We start from the raw sequence: 21,190 nt of genomic DNA, 5'->3' as shown, positions 1-21,190 counted from the left end.
ATTCCATGACATGACTTTCTTCTCTCCTCTTACCTCTCAACTCAGCTTTCCAGTATCTGTCTTACTGACTCCTTTCTATGTGCCTACCTTATAAATTTGATATTGCTCAAGATTCTGTCTCTGGCACTTCTGATTTTGTGACATTCAAATAAACTCTTCTTGGGCAATTAATTCCATCTCCATGGTTTGGCTTGCTATCTTTATGCTGACCAATCCCCAGTTCACATCAATACCTCACCTCTCTTCCAAACTCCAAATACCAATTTCCATCTGCCTTTTAAAGACTTACAAATATTTATTAATGGCAATATTTCAACTGGTGTATATACAACAGCTGAATCTTTTCCTCCAAATTGCCCTTCTACTTGTTTCCTGTTATGATTAACAGCATCCTCCTCTTTCTACTTATCCATGTGGGAAATTTCTAAGCCACTATCACTCCTTTTCATTTGTTTATTCCATAAACCTCAAATCTTGTTGATTTTATTTCCCTTTTTCTTTTTGGATAGTATTTTCAGTGTGTGTTCTAAAGGACACTGGTTCTTTGGGATGTTAATAGGAGTCACCGAAAAAGTATAAAGTATCTATGATCAAATAAATTTAAGGAATGCTGGGCTGGACAGACTTAAGTAGATTTCTTTTACAGAGGAACTTCTTAAAGCCTTTGATATGCTAATGTAATTAAACATAGGAATACTACATGCATCATTTTCTAAGTTATTTGGCCACAGAACCTTTTTTTTTTTTCAGCATCAAAGGAAACATTCCTAAAACACATTTTTGTAAATGGTGATCTTAATACCTTTTTCCTCCTTGTGCCACTATCCTATACAAAGCCTCTTGCTAACAGATTTACATCAGTTCCCCGGGTGAAGGAGATGTCCCTATCTCCAATATCTTGTCTCTCCATCTTCTAGAATTCTCTAAGAGCTATCCTTCTAAAAGTTGGAATATGACTCTGACCAGAGTATTATCATCTTGCTCCTTACCTCTGACTAAATATTCTATATCCAACTATAATCGTGGGTTTATCTATTTCTCCTTTTAGCTCTATCAATTCTTGCCTCATGTATTTTAATGATCTGTTGTTAGGTGCATACATGTTTAGGATTGTTATGTCTTCTTAGAGAATGGATTCCTTTAGCCTTTCTTTATTCCTGGTAATTTTTTTTGTTCTGAAGTCAGCCATATCTGAAATATAGCTACTTCAGCTTTCTTTTGATTAGTGTTAGCATGACATACCTTTCTCTATCACTTTATTTTTAACCTATCTGAGTCTTTATATTTGAAGTGGGCTTCTGGTAGACAACATATAGCTGAAACTTACTTTTTCTTAATCTACTCTGATAGTCACTGTCTTTTAATTGGTACATATACCATTCATATTAAAGCACTTACTGATATAGTTGGATTAATATCTAACATGGTTATAACTATTCTCTAGTTGTTGTATTTCTTCTGTTTTCCCCCTCTTCTCTGCCTTGTCTTATTTTGAGAATTTATAGTATTCCATTTTATAAAACTCTTGGTAATAGACTTTTAAAAAATTTAGTGGTTGCCCTTGAACTTACAATATAACCTAACCTAATCTAAGTTCACCTTCAAATAATATTGTATGCTTCATGTGGACTATGTTTATACTTGAGTATTCCCAATTTCTACCTCCTGTCCCAAGTGACATGGCTGACATTTATTCCACTTATCCATATGTTATAATCTCTCAATATATTGTTACTATTACTGACTTAAAGTTATGTTTTAGATAAATTAACATTAAGAAAACTAAAAAATAATTTTACCTTCATGTAGATCTGAGTTTTCTGACCTATTATAATTTTCCTTCTGGCTAAAGAACATTTCTTCCAGGAAAGGTTTGCAGGTAATGAATTCTCTCAATTTTTGTTTTTCTGAGAAAGTTTTTTTTTTATCGCCTTTACTTTGAAGCATGATTTTCCTGGATATAGAATTTTAGGGTGGTGGTTTTTCCTTTCAACTCTAAATATTTCACTCTACTCTCTTCCTGCTTGTGTGCTTTCTGATGAGAAGTGTGATATAATTTTTATCTTTGTCCCTTTATATTTAAGGTGTCTCTCTCTATCCCCCAATTTCTTTCATGATTTGCTTTGTCCTTGGTTTTCTGCAGTTTGAATATGATATGCCTAAGTGTGGTTTTCTTTTTCCTGTGTTCTGTGAGCTACCTGGATCTGTAGTTTAGTGTCTGTCACAAATTTTGGAAAGTTCTTGGCCATTATTACATTAAATATTTCTTCTGCTACATTCTCTCTTCTCCTTCTAGCATTTTCTAATTATGTGTAATGTTATACCTTTTGATATTTTCCCACAATTCTTGGATGTTCTAGAGTGTTTTCACTCTTTTATATCTTTGTGTTTCAGTTTTTGAAGTTTTGATTACCTTGAATTCAAGCTCACTTATTCTCTCCTGGACTGTGTTGAGTCTACTGATGAGTCCATCAAAGCCATTCTTCATTTCTGCTACAGTTTTTCTAGAATTCCTTTTGATTCATCCTGAGAGTTTTCATCTCTCTACTTATATTATTTGTCTGTTATTGATGATGTCTACTTTTTCCATTAAAACCCTTAATATATTAATGTTATTTTAAGTTTCCTGTCTGGTAATTCTACTAGTGACATCTGTGTCATATCTGAGTATGGTTCTGATGCTTCCTTTGTCTCTTCAGATTATATTTTTTTCTTTTGTCATGCTGTGTAATCCCCCTCCCCCCAAAAACACACAACTCCTGGACATACTATATCAGTTCATAGGAACTGAAGTTGTTACAGTAAGGACTTACGTTAATCTAGGAATTGGGATGTATCTGATTTTGTTGTGGCTATAGATACCAGAGACTTCATATTTCTCTTCTGTCATTGTTTTCCTCTCCTCTTGACTTTGGATTTCTCTAAATACTTCTCTTGTTTTGCTGCTCTTTCAGCTATAATTATACCAGGAGCCCTGTTAATGTGATGGTAAGGTGTAGGGAGGGGAAATGCTGTTTAATCTTACGATGAAATCTCAGTTTTTAAGTGGGCCTGTGCCTTGAGGTTGTGACTTTCACCAATATTTCTCCAATGATACAGTTTTCTCTCCTGCCCCCTACTCCATTCCCTGGCTGTAGCACCCCTAATCTATTTACTTGAAGCCCTGACACCTGAGGACTCTTTCCTTCCTCCCCCACGATCAGAAGGCAAAAGGGGACTTCGGTGGGGAGGAATCTAGGATAAAGCTTCAGAATCGTGCTCTGGCCAAGTCCTCTTTCCTGAAGAGTAGGCCTTTGTTATGAAGAAGAAAATAGATTTCACAATGATTCCTCTTCCACCTCTCCATGCCCAATCTTCACCTTGGAACTAGAGGCCTGGTGCATGAAAATTCGTGCACTGGGGGGGGGGGTCCCTCAGCCCAGCCTGCCCCCCTCTCACAGTCCAGGAGCCCTCAGGGGATGTCCTCTTCGGGAGGCGACCAGGCTGATCAGGGGAAGGCGCCACCCCCATCATCCTGCTGCTGCTGCCACTGCCAGCCACAGTGGCTGCAAGGCCTGAGCCCTGGGCCTCATAGCTGCCAGGGCTCACAGCTGCCTGAGCCCATGGCTGTCTGAGCCCATGGCTGCCATGAGCCCGGACCTCGCAGCTGCCTAAGTCCATGGCTGCCTGAGCCCCGGGCCTCGCAGCCACTGTGGCTTTGTCCAGATGGACATCCGGATGGATGTCCGGAAGATGTCCACCCTAATTAGCATATTATTTTTTTATTAGTATAGATATGGTAGCGTTTCTAGAGGGGAAGCCTAAGAAAGTGTGAGCCCTATGACCCCTGCTCCTACAAACACAGTGAGTGCAGCTCCCAGGAGTTTTAACCTCTCATGCTACTCTACACTCAGCCTCTAGCAATTTGTCCATTTAAGTGTTTCTACCTGAGGTTTCTGCTCCAGGTAAACAGACTGTGTTTGTGTCTCTATCGATGTGCCTGCCTCTACAGATGTTGGGGTGGCAGTTTCCCTTATGACCTCAGTTCTCTGATGTGTGCAAGAAAAGTCATTGGGCCCTAACCGGTTTGGCTCAGTGGATGGAGCGTCGGCCTGAGGACTCAGGGTCCCAGGTTCGATTCCGGTCAAGGGCATGTACCTTGGTTGCGGGCACATACCCGTGGGGAGTGTGCGGGAGGCAGCTGATGGATGTTTCTCTCTCATTGATGTTTCTGACTCTCTATCCCTCTCCCTTCTTCTCTGTAAAAAAATCAATAAAATATATTTTAAAAAAAAGTCATTGGTTTTCAGCCTGTCTAGTTTTTTTTCCTCCGTGTAAGATTGGAGTGATAACTTTCAAGGTCTCTACATGCTGAATCTGAAAGTTCCCCCTTGTGTCTGATGGCCTTGAAATACTACTTCAAGGCCATCAGACACAAGGGGCCAAGCCTTACTAATCTATTTCTGTATTTCATGGAGGCAATCTGGTCTAGTTATTTTTTTAAATGATGCTTTAGAAACCAGACCTGTTTGAATCTTGATTCCACTGCTTATTAGTTAAGGTACAGGATATCAGTTATTTTATCTGTGAAAAGCAGTACTGTTGACTAGAACTTTCTCTGATGATGAAAATGTTCTTCCTCTCTTCTGCACATGACAGGCACATGTGGCCATTAAGCACTTGAAAAGTGGCTAGTGCAACTGAGGAAATGAAGTTCTTATTTTAATTAAATTTAAATCAAATAGCTGCATATGGCTAGTGCCTTCTGAATTGGATAGTGCACCTCTGAGGCTTTAGCAGTGTAGACAGTGGATGAACAAATATGCTATTTTTATTCTCCGTGGGTCATTCAAAGTAAAAATATAGACTGATGTAATATTGCATCATCTGGGAGTATGAGGCCATGGCAGCAAAGCTTCTGGTTAGTAGACGGTAGTCCCTGACTCTAAAAGCATTTTTTTTTTTAACAAAAGATCGTGATGTGAAATATGTCAACTAAGGTGTTTATTATTCTTCCCAGGGAATCATTGCCCCAGACAAACATGTGTGCATTGAGTGCAGACACTGAGATTTGTGTGGTTTTAGCCATGTTACACTTTATATAATCTGTTCCCACATTACCTCCCAACCCTATGATGATGATAATGTTGATTCCAATATATGGGCGAGGAAATGAAGACCCCAGAGAGGTGAAGTGACTTGATCAAGGGCACATTAAGGGTTCACAGCCTCGGACACAGAAATTGGGGGCCCCGAAGCAACCCCTATTCCACCATGCCCCAAACAGTACTTACTGAACTTCACTGCAGTTCCACTTCATCTCTAACAGCACTGACATCAGACAGTAGTTGAAACTGAACATTAGCTTCCAGAGCCCTCATGGTGGACACCACGCCTCTGGCAACCACAGAGCTGGGTCCTTGTCTCAGAAATGCAACATGTACCTCCTGTTTGTCCCTGCTGTGTCTTCCGGTTTGATGTAAAAAAGGTTTCTGTAAAGGCAAGTGGCAGGTGACCGTGTGCGGGAAGTCTTTGGAAGAAAGGGAACTTCGGCAATCACACAGTGAAGGTAGCAACAACAGCCACAGTATGTGTGTGTGTGAGTCTGGGGTGCTTATCTGAGATAGGCAGTGGAGCAGGTGCTGTATCCAATATGCTTGCCTTAAACCTCAAACATAAAAGGTTCAGACTTATGTAGTACCCTTTGCAAACACCTATTACAGCATCATTCAGAATTAATTGCTGCACAAGTAACTTTTGCACCCTCCTTGCATCTCTTGGTCAGGAGGAGAGAGAGAGAGAGAGAGAGAGAGAGAGAGAGAGAGAGAGAGAGAGAGACTGACTCTGCATTTTTGGAATTAGTCCTGGCAGCCAGTTTCTAGGATGCTTTGTAGCAGTGGCTCTCAAAGTGTGGTCCAGCAGGAACAGCATCACTTTGGGAACCTGCTAGAAATGCCAACTCTCAGTCCCCACCCCAGACCTACAGATCAGAAGCTCCTCCAGTGAGACCCCAAGTCTGTGTTTGGACAAGTCCTCCAGGAGATACCTGCTCAAGTTGGAGAACCACTGCTTTAGAGTATGGAGGCAATTAAATGGCACCGAGCAATTAATTAATAAGGATACATAAAGGTTCGTCAGGCCCACGAAGCCACTGCTTTGGCCAGTGTGGTCCTCACACCAGCAACAGCAACAGCAGCCACAGCCCTGGCCGGTTTGGCTCAGTGGATAGAGCGTCGGCCTGCGGACTGAAGGGTCCCAGGTTCGATTCCAGCCAAGGGCACATGCCTGGGTTTCAGGCTCCATCCCCAGTGTGGGGCATGCAGGAGGCAGCCGATCAATGATTCTCTCTCGTCATCGATGTTTCTATCTCTCTTTCCCTCTCCCTTCCTTTCTGAAGTCAATAAAAAATATATTTAAAAAAAAGTGCAGGACCTCAAGCCTACTATCCCAGACCCTACTGAATCAGAATCTACATGTTTATCAAATTCCCAGGGAATTTGAAAACACATTCAAATTTGAGAACTACTGATCCTCATTTACACTGAGGTTTGTTTTGTTTGAAGAGTTTAGGCATAGAGAACCAGGTAGGCAAAAAGATTTTCTTTGGTGGATTTGATTTGGATCCTAGATAATTATAGATTTCTTTAAAACTTTAGGAAAGGAGGTGGGGGAATACAATGTTCTAAATGATTAAAACCCCAATTTAGCAGAAACTTACACTTTACATTTTCACTGTGCCTGTCCCTCCTGGTCTCTGGCAACTCTGACCACACTTTCCCCTTTCAAGTGCTTGCAGATCTACACTGAGTGGCCAGATGATGATGATCTCTGAACACATAATAATCTGGCCACTCAGTGTATATCCTATATAATAAAAGGCTAATATGCAAATTGTCCCCTCGACCAGGAGTTTGACCAGCAGGCAGGCCGGCCAACTGCCCATGTCCCCTCCCCCTGGCCAGGCTGACCGGACTCCACCCATGCACGAATTCATGCACCGGGCCTCTAATATACATATATATATATATATATATATATATATATATATACACTGAGTGGCCAGATTCTTATGCGTTCAGAGATCATAATAATCTGGCCACCCAGTGTATTTATGTTGGCAAAATTTCCCAGGGAAACACTGTCATCATGTAAATTCAGCGAGAGAGGCAAGTTATCAACTCCCTCACCTAAATTGCGGGAGAATCCCTTTCTGGCATGCCCCATTGTGAGGAGTGGTGAAGATAATATGAGAATAGGAGCCCACAGTCTCCCAGAACTTTTTATTCCAGAGACACTTCCCTGGACAGGAAATGAAGGCTTCCTATGTGTGCAAAGCACTGTCAAGCATGAAGATGAAAGATGAGGTTCTGAGCCCTGAGAAAGCACCTTGATGAGCTGGAATGCAACCCACCCATCCCACTGACAGCTCTCCCTAAGAACTTAGGAGCTGCATGCACAGCAGTAGGACGAATCCAATCGTCTATAATGACTCAGATGGAGTCATTAAAGACCAACAAAATGCCAATCTAAGCATTGAGAATGCAGATTGAGCACTGTTGGATCAAAGAAAAAAATGCCTACGTGTGTCTTTACCCAACAGGCAATAATGGTTCTGAAAAAGCTGGCACATATGAGGAAGTAATAGATAACACATCTTACAAAACACCGAGGAATAGGCTTCCACAGTGCCTCCACATACCGTATCTCATTGCGTCCTTACCATGAGTGGGAGTGGGGGAAGCTATTGCATTCAGTGCAGATGAGGAACCTGCTTCTCTGGGAGGTTAGGAGACTTACCCCAAATCACATACCTATAAGAACTGGGACTTGAGAGCTTGGCATTCCTGACTCCAAACCCAGTGTTCTGTTCACAACAGCTGAATCTGAGCCTTGCTAGTCCAAGTGGACTCCACTGGACCAGCAGCATCAGTATCGCCTGAGAACTTGTCAGACATTCAGAATCACGGTCCCACCCTAGGCTGACTCAGAATCTGTATCTTCCCTACATGCCCAGGTGAGGTGTGGGTACCTTTCAAGAGCCTAAGAGCCATCAAGCTTACTCAGTATGACCACTTGCAATACCAAAACAAGAACAAAAACAAATGACAACAGTCAAAACGTCACAAAATTAAGGGACTGAATATCACGAAGGTTTCTGAGAACTTATAATGAGAGTTCTATAGCAGAGATGCCTTTTGAGACAAGAGGAAGGAATCGACAAAGCTGCATTTAACAAATTTGGGGAGCCCATGGAAAAGGGGGAAAGGAATGTCATTTCCAGTGTTGAGAAAAATTAGTGGTTCTAGTGTTTCCGTTAAACTTACCAGAGAAACACTGATTTCTGTGCCAGTATCATTTTTTTAAGTTCACCTCTTAGAACATATCTTTCTGTTCACATGAGCTCCCTCTTAAGAATGAGACTTGGTAACATCAGGATGGTGATCTCGTGAACATTGGTGCTACATCTGGAAAAACTACTTGTCCTTGATTTAAAAAAAAATGTGCTTCATGTTTATATTTGAGTAGACTTGTGGCCCAAGTTTTGAGGCTTTAGTTCATGCAATTAAGGACACGTGTAGTGGAGAGCTGACTTCCAGGGTGCTCCCTGGGAACTGCAGAGTGCTCCGCCCTCCCACATGGGAATGGTCCACTGGATAAGGAGGTCAAGTTCACACCTTTCCAAACTGTACTCGGACCAGAGAAGGTGGTAGTCGTTCGGTTTCCTAAGAATTTCTCCTTATATAAAGTAAATGTCAGAAGATCCTGAGGCAGAATGGATGCTTATTGCTCACCATCAAGTTCGGAACCAAGATTTCTCAAGAATCAAGAAAATGAAGACAGATTTAAAGAAATGACATGGCCATGCTACCAGACCAAGTTATATTTGACCAAAATAAATTAATGGGGAAAAGAGAGAACATTTTCCATCCTATAAGTCATCGACTAGCAACAATGTATTGAGCACCGACTGCACAGTCCACATTATGCTAGGTCCTAAGAGAGATTTGAGACATTGTTCCTGTGCTTGAAGCACTTATGATCTTGCTGAAGAGAAGCTAACATGTGACAATACAGCAAATTATGTAATAGTGTATAGCTAAGCATTCAAGAATATGGCTATGACTGAAAGCCAGATGGATTTAAAGGAGGGAAGGAGCCACTCTGGAAGGCCTCCTAAAGTAGGAGACATGTAAGTTTGACGGAGGGAGTGAATGCAGTTCTAGAGAGAACAATAAAAGAGGACGTGTGAAGCGGCCATCTTGATCTCGTTACCTTTCAGATGGAAAAAAATCAAGAAACATGATTTCACCCATATGTGGGATATAAAACTGATAGGAACAACTGAACAAACGTGATAAACAAACAAAAACTCAGATACACAGACAACAGTATGGTGGATGCCACAGGGAAAGGGAGGTGTGGGGAGAAAAGCATAAAAGGGGTCAAATATATGGTGACGGAAGGAGACCAGACTATGCGGGGTGAGCACACAATGCAATACACAGATGATGCGTTATAGAATTGTACACTTGAAACCTATATAATTTTAATAACCAAGGTCACCCAAATAAAGTTAAATTTTTTTTAAAAAAGTAGATTGTGAAAATGGGGGCCTGTTGGCTTCTCTTGTATTCCTAATGGGAAGAGGGGCGGGGTACTTAAATGCGGGGGGCGGGAGGGTCGGCATACAAAACCAGAAGGCCTGCTGGTGTCCAGGCCCTGTCTGGAATCATGTTTACCACCATCCAGTGACAAAACGCAAAATGGCAGTTGCTTATCAAACTGAAGTCATAAACCAAACAGCTATGCTGGATCATTCTTGCCTGTAAGCTTCATGGAGCTGGGGTCACGGCCATGTTGTTGAGTGAAGGGATGAACATCCCCTAGGAATGTGGGCCCGCAGATTCCAGGTGCATTAACTCCAGGTGGGGGGTCAGACCCTTAGGACAGATGTTCTTATGGTCCCAACCACATCCTCTCAGTTCACCCTCACCCCTGCATGTCTAGGCCACTTACTGCAACCCCCTGCAGCTCTTTTACTTGATGCTTTTACAAAACAACAACAAAACCAATTCTGATTATAGGGACACATATAGCATCTGAAATTGCCAGATATTTATTTAATGCTCCCGGATCATCTAACGGTGGCTGGAGAGGTGGGGAATAAACATCCAGTTTCTTCATCTCAAGTCAGGATAACTTGGTCACAGGTTCTACAGCGCCTCCCAGAGTTCTCTAGTGAGTTGGAGTCCTGGGTGCGCACAGGGGGCACTGCCTTGCGAATACTCCCTTGACTGGCTTCCTGCTATTCCCTTTTTTATGTCCCCATTTCCTTCCCGGTGTTTTTTGGACATTAACGCCCAAGGTAACTGCTTGTACTCCAATCCTCATCTCGATTGTACATGGAACCCACAAATGAAACCTAAAGTAGAAGACCTAACCATGGGCATCTTTCAAAACACCAGCAACAATATTCTCAAGAGGATTTCTTCCAGAGCGAGGAGATAAAAATAGCTTCCCCATCCCCTCCTTGCCTCCTTTTGTTCAAAATCTGCATTCTGAAGTTGAAGGCACCACATAGTATTCAGGGTTTCCCATATGAAATACCAAGTGGTGTTGATTTCTGTTTTCTGTTTTTTTTTCCTTTTAAAGGTTAGAGATTACTCACCTCCCCTGCTGGTCATTAAATCAGTCTGGCAGGATTCCTCGGAAGTTCTGCGGCCTTCCAGGCATGTGGCGGTAGCACAGGCAGTGCGGCAGACAGGCCTGCTTGCTGTGATGTGCTACCGAGCAGGTGACTTCAAAGGTCTATCTCACGTATCACTCGGGGCTCACACTGAGCCCCCAAGTCAGGTACCAGATGGCACGTCCCACAAAGTCAAACTTGATCAGCTCCCCAGCACCTTGCATCTCTCTAGCTGCCGCAACTTCTCAGGCAGGAAACAAACCATCTCTTTTAACTTACTTCTTCTTCTCTCAGTTACCCTAAGGAGTTGCCATTTCATGTGCAGCTGTTTTTGTGAGGTTTGTTAAGTCTGGCGAATCCTGAGAGGTTCCCTTTTTGTGTTAATTAAAAAAAAAATCATCCTGCTCTAAGTCGAATATAGCATCCATCAAGATCCTCTGAGTCATTAAAAAGGTGGGCTTCTGCTCACACTCCAGCTTTATATTTAAATTTTCAGTTTTAATTAGCAGTTTACCCAAAGTCTGTCCCAAGTGCTTATCCGCCCGGGGAAGTTCAAGATTGCTCGCCGAATCTAAATGATATGCGCAAGGTGGGCATCTGAGGATACTAGTCATACAACTGAAATGTACTCAGAAACCAGACGACCCTAGAAAAATATTATGCTTCGATTATTTGGATAGGCCTCCTATGAAATCAAAGGAGAATGAAAAGCAATCTTGATCTCTTCTTAAATTTCCCCTTAGTGCAAAAATAAAGCGCAAAACCGCTATGCTGTATACCTGAAACTAAAACAGTACTGAATGTCAGCCATCATCGAAAAATTAAAAAAACAGCCAAAACCGGTTTGGCTCAGTGGATGGAGCGTCGGCCTGTGGACTGAAGGGTCCCAGGTTCGATTCCGGTCAAGGGCATGTACCTTGGTTGCGGGCACATCCCCAGTAGGAGGTGTGCAGGAGGCAGCTGATCGATGATTCTCTCTCATGGATGTTTCTAACTCTCTATCCCTCTCTGTAAAAAAAATAAATAAAATATATTTTTTTAAAAAAAGAAAAATAAAAAAAACAATTTAAAAGGCAGCTGGCTGCTCCAGCAGATACACAAATACTGCTCCCGGTCAGGTCTAGGCTCAATCTCTTCTAAAAGTATCTGCCACTCAGAAAAGTCACCGAAAGGACTGGACGGCCTAAGATGTCACAGCACCTGTCACCAGACAAAGCACCCGGAGATGCTAAGCGCAGATTGCGGCATTAGCATCTGCGGACGTGACCTTTCAGGTGCCTTCCAAACGCAGGGGTCTTGGGTTCCTTGTCCCTTAGATGCCAGTTCTTCTTTTGACATTTCATGTTCAGAAACACGAAGCAGATGGACTAGGCAGCAAAGCATCACCTCCCGCCTCCCGGGCAGGTCACCCCTCACAGCGGGGTCTTACGCGCTCCGGACAAGCCCGGCCTAGGGGGTGACTGCTACAGAGTGAGGCTCAGAACTGCCGGGAAGGGGGCACTCTGACAAGTCTCAAGGCCAGGGTCCATTCAGCAGCTTTGCCACTCAAGCAGTTCAGACTGCCTTCCGTTTCTAGGGTTCCTCTTCGGTGGGACTTAGCCCATAGAGGGCAGAGCTATAGGAGAGAGCAAGATAACTAACTGCACCTTGGGGAAGGCCACACTGAAAAATCTGGTCTCTGCCCAACGGCCCCAAAGAGCAATTCCTAAGAGGTCATGGTATTTGCCCCCAAAGTTCTAGAAAATTCTGGCAGTTTTTCATTTTATATAATCATTGCAGCTGCAAAAAAAAACCCCACCAAAAACAACCCCCCCCCCCAAAAAAAAAACTAATAAGACAGAAGAAACAGACAAATGAACCCCTTCAAGCAGGGTTGGGACCAGATAATTCTTTGCTGTGCAGGGCCGTCCTGTGCACGCCGGGTGTTTAACAGAATCCCTGATCTCCACCCACTAGATGCCAGTAGCAACCCACTGCCAGTTATGCCAATCAAAAATGTCTCCAACCATTGCCAAGTGTCCCCTGGGGGGCACAGCTGCCCCGGCTGAGAGCCACTGCCTTCGAGGTTAACAGTATTGGCGTCTTGAAAATGTCCTAGTAGACGAGGTTTGGAATACAGGACAGGAACTTCTTCAGGTAAAGGACTAAAGAGGAAACGTTTTTTGGCTTTGAGAGCCACATGCCATCTCCACCTCCTATTTTGCTTTGTTTTTGTCATGATATATTTTTTAAAAATGTAAAAACTTCTAATCTTGAAAATAGGCTTGCGTATGCTGATCCTTATACTGTAGGGAAAGAAATGTTGGCGAGCGCCCTAACGATGGGACGTGCTGAGGTAGTGTTTGGAAAAGCTGGGATCCTCATCCAGCTACCAGGTCTTCGTGACCCTGATCTAGCAATTATTCTGCCCTTCTTGGAAAACATAAAAAGTTTCAATAAAATAGAAACTCGGTATTTGAGCAAAATGACATTCCCCAGTAAGTGGAAGTACGCCTGCATTTCAATGATGTCTCCTTCCCTTGGTCTGGGGGGGGAAAAAAATCCTACAAAGAACCTACCCAATTTCAAAACTGAAATATACAGAGATTAACAAGGACAGAGAAATGGTTTCTTGGAAAAAGAGAAGCCTATCAATTGCCTGCAAAGTTGTAAAAATAAAAATGTCATTTTGAAAATCGATGTTAAAGTGGTTCCTGGGGAATTTTCTTTACCCACCACATAAGGGTCTGTGTAAACCAGGGCTGGCCCATTTGACAAGTATGTACTGAGGGTCCACGAGGCACCAGGGACTGTGTGAGGCACTAGAGTTGAGGCTACCTGAACCTGGCCAGTGAACAGCGCTCAAACTTCAAATTGCCACGTTCCTCGTCCAGAGATTTTTTTTTTCCCCTAAAAGATGCGATATTTCTGTCTTTGGATATTGCTAATTATAAATGCTTTATGCTTTACTTTGCATACTCAGAGTTTCTGTACAGGGTGGGGCCAACGTAGGTTTGCAGTTGTTCATATGGAAAAGAATACAATAATTAATGCATAATAACACAAGGATAAACTCTGTTTCAAATACTTAACACTGGAAGCCTACTTTTGCCCAACACGCTGTGGCTTTTCATTGACATCAGGAAGAATAGGTCAAGAGAATCTATAGTAATAAAAACGTAACATGCTAATTAGACCAGACGTGCTTCCGGATGACCTTCCGGACGAAGCCGGGGCTGCGAGGGAAGCTGGGGCCAGCAGCTGCAGGAAGGAAGGTCTAACTCTTGCACGAATTTCGTGCATCGGGCCTCTAGTGTTCTTATAATCCACTAACCACTGTTAAGAACAAGGGTATGGGATGAGTACAAGACTTTGGTCAAATATCCTTCATTTGTATAACAGAAATGTACATTTTAAATCATTCAAGTAGTTTATCATATGGAAGGCAGTACATTACAGTGAAAAGAGCACTGTGCTGGGAGTCAGACACCCTGGGTCCCAGTCCTGGTTCTGTCTTTGTCTTTTTTCATGGACAAATCGGCTAACATTTAAAGAGTAGTTTTCGCACTTGTAAAATGGAATCACAGCGCATTCCTGCCTACCCCGAGGCACTTACTGTATCTAAACATCCTGATGTTTACATTTTATCAAGTGTTATAAAGGCGAAAGCATCATTACAAAGAGTGGACTGAACTGGTTCCTCACTCTCCACAGATGATTCTAGAATAAATCAAGTATCGTCTTGATCACAGCCCAGATCCATTATCAACAAGACCTTCTTGTACTTCATTTTAGATGATTAAGAAAAAAAACAAACATCTCTATTAAAGCTCGTGAGACACTACCCAGAAATTTGCTCTGAGAGAAACATCGTGTATTTTCTGTTAAAATATGATAATGAGCTAAATTTAATCTTCTAGTGAAATGAAGACTTTTGAAGATCAACATTTATTTAAAGAGGTTCAGAAATTAATGGCTGATCCCTTACCAGCACCATCAGGCTCTACCCACTTTCATCCAAAATGACATCTTTGCCACACAGCCTGCAGAGGAAACCACTGTGGGGGAGTCCCCCCTCTCATAGTTTGGGGCCCAGTCTATGCTGCACAGTCAGAGGATGGCAAGCATAACCCCTGCCCAAGTTTGAGAAAGCTCCTCCCAATCAGATCAGCTGCTTTTCAAATGTGGATTTTTATTTTTTTCTGTGATACTCGCAATTATATTTAAAAAAAATCAACCTGGGTTTTTATTTTTTGTCATCATCCTAGTCCAGTCCAGTTTAGATCAGAAAGTAGCTGGACTAGGCCTAACCGGTTTGGCTCAGTGGATAGAGCGTCAGCCTGCGGACTGAAGGGTCCCGGGTTCGATTCCGGTCAAGGCATGTACCTGGGTTGTGGGCTCATCCCCAGTAGGGGGTGTACAGGAGGCAGCTGATCGATGTTTCTCTCTCATTGATATTTCTAACTCTCTGTCCCTCTCCCTTCCTCTCTGTAAAAAGTCAATAAAATATTATATATATATGTGTGTGTGTGTGTGTGTGTGTGTGTGTGTGTGTGTGTGTATGTGTATATATATATATATATACACATACACACACACACACACACACACACACACACACACACACATATATGAAAGTAGCTGGACTAATATCCCAAGAAGGGTCTCCTTCATTGAATCAGCCTGAGGTGGGAATCTGATGTGAATCTGAGGTACGACCAAGAACACTATGAGGAGTGAAGGACATGGCCTGGGAAGTTACTTCCTCTAGTTTCTGAGTGGGGCCTGAAACAGCCTTGCGCCTACTTCTGCTTTGTCCGCCTCACTTCTAACGCAGTGCCATAAACCAGGCAGGGGCTGGCTGGTGTTGTGTACAATGTTAACTGTCAGTGCTGTCCTTGATGCCAGCAACCAAGTATCAGCATAACACTAGTAAGGGCAGAAACAGTGACTCCCACTCCTGACACCTTTTGTAAAGGACACGTCTTCATCATGTCTCTAATAGAAAGAAAGGAAAAAAAAAAAGTGCTCATTCTCACACTTTACATTACCATGACTACTGAATGTCCCTTTTTCTGTCCTTCGTCTCCATACCTACCGAATATAGGAGTTGGATGGAGAAAGAAAAACATGGATACATAAAATCAAAGGCAATCCCCTCAGTGTCATAAGTCTGTGTTTTTATAAGCTGTTGGAATTTATTTGACCAGAGAGCCCACGGCTGGAAATCAGTTCTGAGCACTATGTCACTGGGTTTTGATTTTTCCCAGACACCTAGAACATGAAAAAGCACCTCATTTCTTAAAACAATTCACTGGCAAGACTGTTGTCCTTTAAAGTTGCCCTTTAGCCATGGATGCAAAGCCAGTCTCCTCCCCTCTCCAACTTTCTCTTACAATCCAGTTTCCGGTCTCGGTCTCGAACAGATCAAAGTCAAATAGGAGAGAAACAATCCAGTTTAACAGAGATCTGATGTGCCTTTTGATGTCTCATTAACCTTGAGAGTGAATGTAATTGGTGAGTGCCTGTCACACAGGCATGGGGGTTTGTTGGGGGTGGGGGGGGGGGAGAGGAAGCCAGTGGAAACATCACCTGGGTTGTGTGTGGGGGAAAATACAAAGAGAAACATCATTTAGTAGATCATCTAGCAAAACATGGGGCAGCTTTCCAACTGTCAGGATTGGCTAAATTATAGTTTCCTTAAGCCTGTGATGAAACTACTACGTGTTTTCATGAGAAAGCATTTGGAGCTGTATCTGTCTGTGTGCCAAAATACGCTCACTGAGGTATTGGGGTGTGTGTGGGGGGACACTTTGATGTTGGAAATATAATCCCGAGAAAAGCAAACGTTTTGGGATTCATGTTACTAAGGCTCTGTGATGAGTGAGTATGTGTAATGTGTGTGCCATTCAAAATACCACAAGCAACCCAATGTGGGAATGCCCTAATTCCATTGAGTCCCTAGTCAGAGTCCCCTCATTACTAATTACTGATTGATACTATGTCAACAGATAGAGGGAGAGAAATGAGCTGGTCTCTAGGGATAAAGGGTGGAGGAAGACTCCTCTTGGGATAAGAAGACTAGCAATCTAACCAGCTTCTAATCCCAGCTCGAGACCAGAGACCCACACAAAAGCTAGGGCTCCATCTGGGACTGGTTCCGCTCTGCCCTCCCCAGGAGAAGCACCAGAAGTAAACAAGCCCCATAATGCCCACCAGGGACTTGCATGGACTAGTCTCACCCATTTTTGCTTCTCTCTCCCCAGGTCTCCCCTTCTCCATCTCTCGTCCCCACTCCTCTGCTTTAGGAACTTCCAGAAAGTTATCACCATGAACCTCACTTTTCACACCCGATTCCCACCGCAGGCTGAGGATGGCACAACCTGTTTCTGCGAGAGCCACCCTCGAACCGGCTGCTGGCTTCCCTGTGCTCCTGTCAGGGCCACCCAGCCTGGCGCGCGCGTCCTCACCCTCTGGCTTTGCCCCTCACCCTCATGCCCAAATGCGCCCACAGAAAAGCGGATCCGCGGAATCCCCTCTTTTCCCACAGAAGTTTCTGCATTTCGAAGGAGAGGAGGTGAAAGATGCAATACCTGTGAATTACAAACAGCATGTCCTACCCCAGCAGACAGAGATGGCTACCTCGCTCCCGGGGAGAGGGCAGCCGGGCAGCCCCTGTCCTTGTCAGGGACCACACTTCTTTCTGGGTGGGTGGGAGGGAGGCATTTTCCTCACCATCCCCCCTCGCATTCCTTTGCTCCTCACAGCCCCCTCCAGACAGCCCTTCCCCAAACACTCCCGGGGCCAGAAGAAGGGAGAGAAAAGAAGAGAGGTGGGGGGGGGGGGCGGGGGTGTCTCTGAATCCCCTCGTGCACAGTATTTAGTTTTCAACTAGCAGGACTTTTGAGTACGTATTTTCTTGTTCTGCTCCTTCCCGGCCCAGTTACCCCCAAAGCCGCCCAACCCCCAAGACCACTGCAACCAAAACAAGCGCACTGACCACAGCACCCTGGCTGCCGCCGCCCCAACTGTTGCAGCAGCTGTCTGGTGGCGACGACGGCGGCGAGGGCAGGGCCGGGTCTGGACCCGGACACTCCCGCCCGGGAGGCGGGGAGGCTCCGGGCGGCCTCCGAGGGGCGCGAGGTGCAGGGGAGCCCCCTGCGGCAGCCGCCTGGGATAGGAGAGGCGGCGCTCTCACCCCGGACCCCGCGCACAGCCGGCCCCAGCCGCGTCCGTCCCCCCCATCTCACCTTTAAGATCAGGTCGGTGTGATGTTGGTCCAGCATGTTGGCTTTCTGGAAGGAGGTGACGATGACCCGGCCGTAGCGCCCCGGGGTCTGCAGGTCCGAGTAGAGCCGGTGCTTGGAGCGGTTGACCGGGAAAAGGCTGTTAACGAGGTTGCGCTCGATCTTGGCGAGACTGTGCTGGGGCGCCAGCAGGTGCTCCACGCTCTCCTCGACCTGGTAGCGGCTGAAGCTGGCGCCGAGCAGGATGGAGATGAGCACGGGCGCCGAGGCGAAGAAGACGGGGTGACTGGCAATGAAGTGGCCGAGCCGGGAGAAACACGTCCTCAAGCCCCTGTGCAGAACCTGCCGCAGCATCCTAGAGCAGAGCGGGCGCGGGAGGAGGGCGAGGCGCACGCTCGGCGCGGGCTCGGGCGGCGGCGGCGGCGGTGGCGGTGGTGGCGCCCGCGGTGGCGACGGCGGCGGCGGCGGCGGCGAAAGCGAAGGCGAGACCCGGTGCTCTCCCGGAGCCGCGGCACCACCATCGGGGAGTCCCGCGCCGCGCCTCGGGATGGTCCCCTCGGGCCGGAGACACGCCCTCCAGCCCGCGGCCCCGCCGGCCCGGAGAGCCCCCCAGCCTGGCGGCCTCCGCGCTGCCCCCACCCCGCCCTACCCCGTGCGCCCTCCCCGCCCTCCGCCGCCTCCCCGCCCGAGGGGCTCCGTGCGGCTGGGTTGTTTCCCGGCTCAGCGCGGAAGGGGCCCGGGGCAGCCCCCGCGGCGCGTCATGACCCCACTCACCCGACCCCGAAGGCCAACGACGGGGTGGCGCGGGGAGCGGCGGCGGCGCTATCCCGGGAAGACTCTGCGCGCCAGCCTAGGAACACGAGGACTGAGAATTCCAGGCTACACCCAGTCCCCTCCCCTCCCCAGGCTCCCCTCCCCCGGCCCGCCGCTCACGCCTTCTCCTCCTCCCCTGTATCCTCCGGGGAGACCCAGAGATGAATAAAGAAATGGCCCCGATTTTCCAAACAAAAAGTAAAGAGTTCTCCCGGGGGGCATCAGGCGGACCCTCTCCGAGCCGAGCTCCCCCAGAGGCGGAAAGGAGGCGGCTGAAGACTGCGTGCGCTCTGGCTCTCGCCAAGCTCAGGTGGTGGCGCGCACTGGCTGGTGCGGAGAGGGGGTGGGGAGCGAAGACGCTCGAACGTGGAGATCACGCCTCCTTTCAAGTAAGAGCCATTTAAAATATCCCAACACCGCAGTTTCCGCGGGACCACGGGGTCCGGTGCGTGTCCGGGGTACGTCCACCCGAAAGGCGCCTGTGGAGAATCTCTATACAAACCCTCCTTTAGGATCGCTCCAAACGGATTGGGGTTGGGCAGTTCTGCTGCTGCGCGCCCCTCAACCTCCCCGCCCCGTCCCCCAGTAATAAAAGTGTTGATAATGATGGTCAGCCGGCGGAGCCACGGGTCATCAGGGCTCTGGTGCTTTCAGACTCCGGGCTCTCCGCCCTGCCTCCTCCTCCTCCTCCTCCTCCTCCTCCGCCTCCGCGTCGTCCTCCCCCTCCCCCCTCTGTCGTCACAGGCGGGTCTGGGGGACCTGGTGAGGCGGGGCTGGAGCGGGCGCCCGCGCGGGTGTAGACTGTTTGAGAACAGCTGCTCTGGGAGTCCGTAGGGTTACTCCCCTTCTCTCCTCCGCCCCACTCTCTCCTCCTCAAATGCGCGAATGTGGGGAGTGGGGGGACCCCTTATCTCCGACCTGGAGAGATACTGGTCTCGGAGCGTGCCGAGCCGCAGGGGGCGCGGGGGAGCCCCAGGGCGCCGAAGGCTCCACAAAGTTGGGCGTGTACGTGTGAGCACCAGCCTCGAGCTATCAGCCAGCCACTGTGGTTCCCCTCGAATTCCCCCTCCAGAGAATTCCCCGAGAAGGCGGGCACCGGCTTCGGGCCGGGATAGACCACCAGCGGCGGGAACGGCCACGCACAGGTACAATTTAGCGCCTTTCGTTGCGCGCTCCAAGCCCCGGGGGCCATCCGCTGCAGCGCAGACCGAGCCGGATCTTGGAGTCTGGGCCACCGAGTCGCTCAGTCCGGCCATGGGGGTGGGGATTGGGGCGTGGCGAGGGGGGTCCCCAGGCTTTCCTCTCCTAGTGCCCAGCCTTCGCATCCCCAGCCTCTGGTAGCTCCTGCTTGGCCTCCTAACACGAAGGGGTCAAGCCGCAAATAGAGGCGCGATCCCTGGACTGTGGCCCGCACTAGTGAACACGGACATGGACATGCATATTAACCGAAGCTGAGGGAAGGTGGACTGGGGCGAGGAGGAGGAAGAGGAGGAGAGGGGACGAGGAGAGGGAAATGGGTGGGAGAACGCGACTCCGGGAGGTGTGACTTCCCAATGCCAAGCGGCCCTGCACTTCTCAAACTGAACTTGGGAACTTGCACGTTGGAAACAGGAAGTCGTGGGCTGGGAAATCCTCCTTTTTTGGTTTCTCTCCTTCCTTCCATCCGACTAGACACTCCTTCCTAAATTCCCTCAGCAACACCTCAAACTGCTGCGCCGCCCAGCCCCGGGGGGGTGCAACCGCTCTGCTCAGCCTGCGCTCCGTAGGTCCTTCTATCCCTCTGTCCTCTCCGTCACTTTCTCTGCTCACCCCCGCTGTTCCCCACCCCGCTCACGGCTTCCAAAGGCTCCTCTCGGGCGCCTAAGTTCACCAGCAGCGTCAGCCCGCACCTCCCCGCACCACTCCGCACCGCCTTCCCCTGGAGGTACCTATTGGGAGGGGCTGGCCATCCCCGGGCTAACACTCCGCTCGCGCCCTTCCCCCAGCATCTTAATTTCTGCTCGCGGCTACGCTGCTGCTCTGCAGCGCTTTGCTGATTCACGCTGATCGCGGAGGGAAAAGCCTCATTGACTTGTGCCCCTGCAAGCGGCGAGGCGAGCGCGAGTGGCTGCTAGGGCACACGCTTTGGGAAGCCACCCACCACTGCGCAGCCAAGGTGCTAAATGACGGGGTGGATGCCCTTAGACAGAAAGGCGGCGGCGGTGGGGGGAGGAGAGTGGGGGGGGGGGGGGTGCGCGGCGGCAGTGGGGAATACCGGGAGCTACTTCTTTAGGGCTGAGCAGGGGGGCAGCTGGTGGGTGGGCACTCCTCAGCAGGCCTAACGTCAGTCTCTGCGCGGGGAGTGAACAGAGATGTTTCCTGTGCTCAGATGCTAGCTCAGCGGCAGAGGGAAGAAGGGAAACCAGCCCACAGGTCTCTTGGGCGAAGCTCATTTTATTCTGAAGCCTTTGTCCCTCCAAATGGTTCCCTCCTAACCTTGGTTCTC

The 21,190-nt window shown here is 47.3% G+C and overlaps 1 protein-coding gene across 1 annotated transcript in view; it reads right to left on the bottom strand.

Moving 5' to 3' along the window:
• The window catches only part of PTCHD1 (patched domain containing 1), a gene marked incomplete at both ends in the record, with an annotated part of 59,337 nt that extends 41,091 nt beyond the window's left edge, over positions 1-18,246 (bottom strand). Inside the window, one exon of the mRNA XM_079765794.1 lies at positions 17,896-18,246. Within this exon, the coding sequence (XP_079621920.1) occupies positions 17,896-18,246 (351 nt within the window). The remainder of the gene's footprint in view (positions 1-17,895) is intronic.
• Positions 18,247-21,190: the final 2,944 nt, after the last annotated feature.

The sequence above is a fragment of the Cnephaeus nilssonii genome (genome assembly GCF_951640355.1).
Source record: "Cnephaeus nilssonii genome assembly, chromosome: X".
Classification (NCBI taxonomy): Eukaryota; Metazoa; Chordata; class Mammalia; order Chiroptera; family Vespertilionidae; genus Cnephaeus; species Cnephaeus nilssonii.
This window is presented reverse-complemented; position numbering and strand designations above follow the sequence as displayed.